General features: G+C 52.1%; 1 protein-coding gene across 3 annotated transcripts in view; it reads left to right on the top strand.

Annotated features, from left to right (window-relative positions):
• Positions 1-5,314: 5,314 nt before the first annotated feature.
• Positions 5,315-9,321, top strand: part of MANSC4 (MANSC domain containing 4) — a 98,536-nt gene continuing 94,529 nt past the window's right edge. The window contains exon 1 of one of the 3 annotated variants that reach the window (XM_030214560.1): positions 5,315-5,384. In XM_030214560.1, the coding sequence (XP_030070420.1) occupies positions 5,357-5,384 (28 nt within the window). In that variant the 5' untranslated portion in view covers positions 5,315-5,356. The other 2 variants (XM_030214558.1, XM_030214561.1) reach the window with 2 other exon arrangements.

Here is a 9,321-nt window from a genome sequence, read left to right as displayed (position 1 = left end):
TTGGCGAATTTTGGGGTGGGGAAGTTCTCTGCTATGCCCAGCTTAAAATTTAAAAAAAAAGTTTTATATTTAATGTAGGTAGGTTTCTGAGTGGGGGTGGGCTCTGCAGTGGTGTGCTTCAGACATGCCAGACTATGGTGGGATGAGTAGGGGGTAGGCCAGGGCTGGCACTAGGCTACAGGGAGGGGTGGGGTAGGGTGGGGGTGATGCCTAGGTATGGGATGGATGTGGGGAAGGGGAGGGCTGATGCCAGGTTATAGGGATAGATGGGGGGTAGTGTAGAGAAAGGAAGGGCTGATGCCAGGCTACGGGGATAGATGGATGGGGGGGGGGGGGAGTAGGAAAGGAAGGGTAGGGCTAATGCCAGGTTATAGGGATGGATGAGGTGGGAAGGGAAGGGTAGGACTAATGTCGGGCTACAGGGAGGAATGGAGGGGTAGGGAAGGACAGAGCTGATGCTGGGCAATTGATGAGGGTTGGTCTGTGTTCTGCATGTGACCAAAGTGATTCTTCTGGCATGTGGTTTGTGTTGGGATCTATATCAGTCTGAGTAGTCTGACTTTTCCAGTGAGACACGTATTGCTGTTGTGTATATTCACTGCTGCCTTTTTAAAGGTACTGTTATTAGTATTTGTGTGTTCAGAATTGGTGGTGTTAAAGTTTGCTACATAGGTTTTGAGTATGTATGTGGTTTACATTGATGCTGGACAGCTGTTGGGCAGAGATCCTTCATCACGTGCACTTTAAAGCATTATTTAGGAGTATCTCAAGAAATGCTACTCTCACTTATATACATAGTGCCCGCCCATATTAGCTCTGGGCAAACCCAAAATGTCAGGTCTGGCTATGCCACTGCTATAAACTATTGCAGCTGTTGTGACTATCGCAGCTGTTGTGCTGTTGTTGGAGGTATTTAAGCTCCATTTTTTTTCAAGACCAAAGGGGGGGGGGGGGGGGGGGGGGGTCAGGTATCCTGATGAGAGATCAGAAGTGGCGACTCCTATGAGGAGAGTAGTGTCGGGTCATGTGGGTCGTAGCTACACACTGTGACAAGGCTACATCCCAGATGTATAGAATGAAGCAGCAAAACCCTAATCTACATCTCCCAGAATGCATTTCCAGTCCCAGCAGGGAGAGCCCAGGGGATAGGCAAGCTGGCCATATACCGTCTCTGACCACAAGAGGGAGAGAGAATGAAGGAGCCCAGTTCCCCTGGACCCGCAATCAGTATATCATGATGCCCACCTGTAATAGGGAGGGGTGGGGTGAGAAGCAGGAGGAGGATTGGAGGGATTGGATGGAAGAGGGGGTTAATCAGGCTGAGCAGGGAGAAGAAACCAGAATGGAATGGGAGCTTGAGAGCCTGGGGAGAGCAGCACCTGAAGGTCTGAAAATCCATATTGTTTTGAAAGTTGTTCTGATTGAAACCTGCTTAAAGAGAGAAGCCTGTTTCCTTTTGGGGTAGACCTGTTTGCTGTGGGGAAACCCTGACTGTTGGGGGAGGTTGCTGGAAGAATTACAAACCTGGTTCCCCAAAAGCTTACCCTGATTATGTTGGAAAACTCTGTGGACTTGTTTGGAGAGGGGGAGAAAATCCTGCGGAGAGGCAAGTACTGATCTTGCTACTGACTTGAAAAGGAAGGATTTTCAAAAGACTATTGCATCCCTTCAGGACAGGGGGCCGAGACTTGGTGTTTGGGGGCTTGTACACTAAGGGGGCTGTTTGATACTGAGACCCAGGTCTCCCCAAATAAGGGGGCTCAGTGGAGCAGCACAAGTTAAAGGATGAGTGTGAAAGAACTTGTTCCCCACAGGACTGAACTAATAAAGTGAATTTGCATATGATGACTGCCTTATTTGCATGTTTGTGAAGTCTGGAGAATCCGAGTTAAGAGTCCCTGGAAAATGCAGTGGGTCACTGCCCGTGAACTAGAGGAGTGACCGGGGCACACTGGACATAACAGGGAAGGATTTCCAGCAGGAGGAAGGCATGTCAGAGCAGTCACCCTGAGTAAGGAAGGAGCCCAGGATATAGAGGTTGGTGCGTGCTAATAACTAGGAGAGGATCAGCTACAGTCCTGCTCAGGAGTCCAGGGGCCAGTGAAGCTGGGCGGAGAGCAAGAAATGCATGCATCTGTACAAGCTGCTCAGAAGTTAAGGGCTAGTGAAGATAGATGGAGAGCCTGGACAGAAGCCACTAGAAGGCCTCAGCCCACAAAAGCACTCCTGGGGGTTTACAACACCTCATAACCAATTGGGAATTTTGTGTGCTGAAAATGGGGGTCAGATGACAGCAGTGGGTTGTGGCACCAACCAATGCAATCTGCCTGCAGTGCTTGGATGAGCAGGGCCCCTAGGAGCAGTCCTGATGGTGTCTGTTGAAAAGAGTAGGAGGTGAGGAGGTGGGGAGGTGGGGAGGTGGGGACTGAAAACCCAGGGCTGTCACCAGTGGCGTTCCTGGGGGGGCTGGCACCCGGGGTGGATCGCCGATGCGCCCCCCCCCCCCCCGATGCAGCGTGGACACCCTGCGAAGGAAATCCCCCCCCCCCGCCGGGTGCATGCCGCTGGGGGGGAGTGCCGCGCGCGCCTATCCTCCGTTGTTCCATGCTTCTTCTTCTCTGCCCTGGAACAGGTTGGGCAGAGAAGAAGCATGGAACAATGGAGGACAGGTGCGCACGGCACCCCCCAGCGGCGTGCACCCGGGGCGGACCGCACCCACCGCCCCCCCCCCCCCTAGGAACGCCACTGGCTGTCACTGAAGAGGGCTGTGTGGCCTGACCTGAATGATGCAGAGGCAGGGAAGATAGCAGAACCCACCCTAAAATGGTTATTGGAGTCAAGGAGGGTCATCCAGCCTCCTTAACTGGAATCAACAGAGGGGTCTTAATGGCACCAGTGCAGTTGGGTCTCCTGATGCGGTGCTGCACTTAGTCTGGGGCCGTTGCAGGGTTCTTGGTGGCTCAGCAGGTGCAGGATGCGACCCAGGTTGACCCCTGATGTGTGCTGCACGCAGACCAGGGCTGTTTCATGGTTCCCAGTTGAGCTCTAGGGCAGGCGCTGATTGCAGTCCAGGACCTGTGCTATTCACTGGGAAGGGCACGGGTGCTGCCATTTTGTTCCGGGCGGGCTCAGGGCAGGAGGGAGGAGCCATTGCTCCTGCCCTCCTGCCTCCACTTTGTTGTAAAGGTGCAGGGAGGGGCAGGGTGCGGGTTAGGTACGGGAGGGTGTGTGTGTGCACGCGCAGGGGAAGGAGTTCGATCCACTGGACCACCAGGGAAAATGTTTTTAAAAGTTCAGGGGTTGTGGGGGGGGGGGGGGGGTCACAGTAACAGGATCACAAGGGAAAATGTTTTTAAAATGTTCAGGGGTCGTGGTCCATTGGACCACCAAGGTAAATGCTTTTAAAAGGTTTGGGGGTTATGGGGGTGTTGCGGTCCATTGGACCACCAGGGTAAATTTAAAAAAAGGTGTGGGGTCAGGGAGGTCCAGTGCATCAGAGCTGTCAAATGGATTTGGCAGCAGTGTCAAATCCATTTGATTGCTCGAACTCGCAAACAGCGATGATGCACAAAGGGTTATCCATGCAGCTCATTTGCATGTGATCCCCTTTGTGTATCACTGCTGTTAGCAATTCGCTAAATTTTAACGAGGGACAGCCGTATTTTATGGCTGCCTTTGTGCATCGCGGCCTAAGTGCTTATGCTTAAAGTTAGGCGTGTAAATGTGGACTTACACTAGAATTCTATAACAATAATTGTGTGCACAACTGCCATTATAGAATTTGTACTTAGCACGCATCATCCTGGAGCCTAATTTTTGGTTACCTTTTGAGAATTACCCAAGATTTCTAAGCTCTTGAGATAGGGATTTATTGTACCTGAATTACTAATAACGTTGTAAGCTGCCTAAAGCATTATTTGAAAAGATTGGCTAAAAATCCAGTCCCAATGCTACTCAATCCCTGTGGCCTGTTTCTCTTATTCTTCTTTATTCTCAACATATTTTTCCCTCCACGGCATCTTGTCTGCTTTCACTGGTTCCTTTTCCTTCCCTGGACACTCTGCTGAGTATGGGAGGCGCAGGGGCTATAGACTGCACTGTTCTTGCTAACAGGCTACCTGTCCCCAGGGCCGGTCTTAGGGCGAGGTGACCGCATAGGGCCTCGCGCTCAAGGGGGCCCCGCGCAGCGCACCTCTGCCCTGCCCCCGTCCACCTGAGTTCCAGTCCCCCTCCCTCTGAATTTTAAAAGTTACCTCATCGGGTTACAGGCAGCGGCAGGAGTGAAAAGCGTGCAAGATGCTCGGCGCTTCAGGAGCCTTCCCTCTCTCAGCTCTGGTCCCGCCCTCGTGGAAACATGAAATGAGGGTGGGACCAGAGCTGAGAGAGAGAAAGGAAGGCTCCTGAAGCGCCGAGCAGCTCACACACTTTTCACTCCTGCCGCTGCCTGTAACCCGACAAGGTAACTTTTAAAATTCAGAGGGAGGGGGACTGGAGCTTGGAGGGAGGCCTCGGAAGGAGGGGAGCCTTGGAGCTGGGAGGGAGGGAGGGAGGGAAGTAGGCCGGCCTTGGAGCTGGGAAGGAGGGAGGGAGGCGGGCCTTGGAGCTGGGAAGGAGGGAGGAGCCCTGGAGCTGGGAGGGGGGCCGGGCCCTGGAGCTGGGTGGGTGGGTGGGAGGGAGGGGGCCCTGGAGCTCGGAGGGAGAGAGGGGGGCCTCGGAGGGAGGGGGATGGTCCGGGAGCTCAGAGGGGATGGACTGGGAGCTCGGAGGGAGGGGAGGGGTGGCCGGCCCTGGAGCTAGGGTGGGGGCAGAGCTAGGATGGGGCCCCATCAAATTGGTCTGCACAGGGCCCCGCACTTGCTAAGACCGGCCCTGCCTGTCCCCTAGCAGTGCAAGAATAGAATGTGACTGCTGTCTCTCCATGGCTGAAATTTGCTGAATGTTACTCCAAGAGGTGTCGTGCCATGATATGGGGAATATGGGAATAGCTGGGATACAAGAAGCCTCCTCCAGGCCTTTCCCTCCTGTTGCCAGGCCGCCTGCAAAGGCACAGGGGGTGGGGTGTTAAGGCTAGAAAAGCAGAGCAATCTAATTCTACTCTTTATCGTTCCTGTTCTCCACCTCTCCAGTCCTATGGAAAGATACGGAGAGGACTGGGGAGAGTGCAGCAGCAGCAGAAAGAAAGCCACTTTGCTTCTTTATCCAGCTACAAACCCTTTGACCTGTGCAAGGGGGGATGGGAATAAGTCAATAGCTCAAGAACTGCCCAAGGGCAGCAAAATCCTAAATGCCTCCTTGACCAGACATCAAAGGTCTCCTCTCAATGCATGTGTGCCCCTGATTCTCAAAAGCAGTATTCATGGTTCACTTCCCTGAAACGTCTGCAGGTAAGAAATCTTTTAGGATCGGATTTCGATTTTTTATTTATTTATTTAATTTTCCAAAATATACGAACTAAAAGTCCAGGCACAGGGATTCGACCGTGATTGGCTGAAGGCGGGGTGGACAGGTGGGAGGGTTGCTTGGCAGGTTGGGGAAACTCAGAGATTAATCTAATGAAAGAAGTACTGGGCTTTTGTGCACTTTCCCCTGGGGCCGATCTTGAAAGAGATCAATATGCAGCCGGTTCAGCTTCCCAGCAACCAGGGCATGGGAGCAATTGTCTACGTCTGGCGTTGCTTCACTTCAGCATCAGTTTTTCTTATTTACCTTAGAGTGCATCCAGCACCGATCCCATTTCAGCCCTTCTGCTACCAGGATGCTCTTATGAAGGGATCCTAGGACGACTTCAAGTAGAGATGTTACTCTTCCTGGCAACTGTGCTAGGCTTGGTGTGGAGATCTGAGCCCTTCTGTGCCCCCACCACTTTCTACCAAAACTGCTGGATCCGGCGCTTCCCCGGGCTGCTGCTCGACCTGCAGGAATCGCAGAGAAGAGGAGCCCAGGTGCTCGGTCTCTATCCTGAGAGTACATCTCAGGGGTGCAGCAGGACTTGCTGCCTTCTCACAAACGGTAGGTTACTGCTTCTCATCAGAGAGCTGGGGAAGTGCGTGCAGGTGCTCCCCGAATGAATGAAGGAAACCTCAGACGGTAAAGGGCTCTCCAATTCCGACATTGCAGTTTCCTTAACATTAACTTCTTTTGCCTGTAATTTATAGTCTCTCTTAAACAGATTGGGGGGGGGGGGGGGTCCTAATTTTTTCACTCTTTTGGGGAAATCTGCCCCATCTTCTGAAAATTTACGGTTTATCAAAGTTGCATTTCTCGTCAAGGTAGTGCTTGCTAGGTGAATAGAATAGTTAGTTTGTTTATGTCACATCCATCTGTCTCTGTTAGTGGCAACCTGGGAAAGATTCGGGATGCACCCTGCAAATATACCCTGGAAACACCTGATTGTAACTCAGGTTATCTTATGTTTTATTGCTGCCCCTCTTACAGTAGTTGCACATTGTCCTCCTTCATTCGTCTAGGGCAGTGGCGTAGCAAGGGAGGGGCGGTCCACCCCAGGTGTTAGCTCGGGGGGGGGGGGTGCTCCCTGCCAGCTCCCCTCCTCGGCGAATTGACACCCCCCCCCCCCGACCAGCTCCCGCACCCTACCTTTAAAAAGAATATCAGGAGGCGAGGCGCAGTGCCTCGCACCTGTCCTGCATGTAAAAGAAATGTGGACCGTCGGGCCTTCCCTCGCTCTATCTGTCCCGCCCTCCGCTGACACCAGGGTTGCCAGGTGGAAAATTTTTTTCTCGCCCAATCCAGCCCAAAAAACAGCCCAAAACCCGCCCAAACACAAACCCCACCCCTGACACCCCCACCCCCGCGTCATCACCCCCCGCCCCCGCCGTCATCAACCCCGCCCCCCGCCGTCACCGGCCCCGCCTCCCCGTCACCGGCCCCGCCTCCCCCGTCACCGGCCCCGCCTCCCACGTCATCGGCCCCGCCTCCCCGTCATCGGCTCCGCCTCCGATGTCATCGGCCCGCCCAAAACGTCACTAACCCCGCCCAAAAACATCACTAACCCCGCCCCCCACGGCCGAAAAAAAGGCAAAAAACCGCCCAAACGACCCAAAAGCAGCCCAAAAAACCGCAACCCGCCGCGGGCAAAAATTTCCCGCGGCGGGTCGCGGAAAACCGCCCAATTGGGCGGTAAAACCGCCCACCTGGCAACACTGGCTGACACAACTTCCTATTTCCGCAAGGGCGGGACAGACAGAGCAAGAGAAGGCCCGATGGTCCACATTTCTTTTACGTGCAGGGCAGGCGCGAGGCGCTGCGCCTCGCCTCCCGATATTCTTTTTAAAGGTAGGGTGCGGGAGCTGGTCGGGGGAGGGGGGTGTCATCATGCTGCACCCGGGGGGGCGCCCACCCTCCCTGCTACGTCATTGGTCTAGGGCAACTATCTCTCTTCTCAGTGGTGTAGCTAGGTGGGGCGCCAGGGGAGCGGCCGCTCCCCCAAAGGGAGTTCTGCCAGCGCCGGTGCCTCTTTTTTTCTTGTTGTGTTTTATTAAAAATGTGCACCGGCGGACGTCCACGCTCGCACCGCTTTCGCTCCCTCCGTGCCGTCAACCTGGCTCCATTTCTCAACTCACCTGGTGGAGGTACTGCTGCAGTCTCATTTCTCCCTTCTACCCTCCTCCATCGTATATTCTTCCTGCTCTGTCTTCCAACTCTCCTTTGCCATTTTTTATCCTCCCTCCACTTGGTGCTACTGCCTACTTTCCTTCTCAGCTTACAACTACTCTCTTCCTGCCTGTTGCACCCCTCTCATTCTTGTATCTACATGGTGCTTTTGCTTGCTGATGATGCTACAGTGATCTTTACTTTCACTAGTACCATGGCTCTTGCTTTCTTTGCACCCCCCTCACAAACATTGCTACCCCCCCCCCCCCCCCCACACACACACACTTTCCCTGTACCATATCCTTTAGCTGACTAGACTGTAAGTTCTAAGAGCAAGGACTTCTACGTGTCCGTAAAGCACTGTGTAGCACTATATAAATGTTCAATAACACAGGGAGCCCCGAGGACCCCACACAATAATAACACATCACACACAGGGTGTTTCTTATGGTGACAAATGGGCCTTAGCTTTATTTAAATACACAGGGGATTTATTTTACAGATCAACTGAGCCAAACTAAATACCAAAAAACAATAGCAGCTTCCCAACCTGCCATGGTCCAGGAAGGCTCTTCGGCACTCCAAGCACTGTTCACAGGATGCTGTGCTGCAGTAGGAAAGGATCTAACCTGGGCACAGATACCCACTGTGCTATAGCCATTTTTTTTACATCAGTGCTACCTCCAACAAAACCTATGGCTGCAACATTTGCACGTGCAAAACAGTAAATATTTGGGGTGGGAGGGAGGGTCTCTCATGCTCCAGCTGACCCAGCTCTGAAAGCATGTTCCCAAGCACAGAGATGGCTTTAAACTCATGCCCTAAACAGCTCCTTCCCAGTAACATAGTAACATAATAGATGACGGCAGGAAAAGACCTGCACGGTCCATCCAGTTTGCAGTAGGAAGAGTTTCCCCACCCCACCCCAACAGCCTACCCAAGGTTGGGATATGGGCCGACTTTGGTGCACGATGCCATGTTACTGATGGTTCCATACACTTTGGGCACTTTACCTTATAATTAGTAGTAATAGAGTTGGTGCAAGGGTGGTGGACTTCCTAAGGGAACCTTCAACCTTACAATCCCTCAATTAACTTTCAGCCCCCCCACCCAAGATTTTGATAATTAAATGCAACAATCATGATCATTTTATTTCATTTCAATTTATAATCTGTTTTTATCCAAGGTGGAGTGCAGAATAACATGCATAATGAAGGACTATCAGCACATACTTTAACCTGCATTTTGATAGGATGTTTGTGTGATGATCTTTCTTTTTAATGTCTGTTTGTGGTTTGATGTTGTTATGAATGTGTTTTATTTTGTGGAGCTATGAGGACCTATGAGCTTTGATTGCATCTCCTTTTTGTTGCCCCCAGAAGCTCCTGCCCTAGGAAACATTAGTTTTGCTTAATGGTTGGTCCAGCTCTGGTAGTTTGTATATTTGAACAACGGGCACTGGGTCTCATACTGAGGAAAATAAGCCAGTAATTCTATAAGGATCAGCCTAGATGTATGTGCTAAGAGTGTGCAGAAATGCCAGTATTCCAGTCATTTACATTTGTATGTAGACACATGCACACATAAATAGGCTTCAATAATTTTCCATTAAATCTAGGTGCCAGCTGAAAACAAGTCAGCAGCTGAGACCTTTCTCATCTCTCCTTGCCCGCTCCTTCAACATTGTCCCCAGTGAAGGGGGGGGGGAGA

The sequence above is a fragment of the Microcaecilia unicolor genome, chromosome 9 (genome assembly GCF_901765095.1).
Source record: "Microcaecilia unicolor chromosome 9, aMicUni1.1, whole genome shotgun sequence".
Taxonomy (NCBI): Eukaryota; Metazoa; Chordata; class Amphibia; order Gymnophiona; family Siphonopidae; genus Microcaecilia; species Microcaecilia unicolor.
The sequence above is the reverse complement of the archived record's forward strand: the minus strand, read 5'-3'. Positions and strand labels throughout refer to the sequence as shown.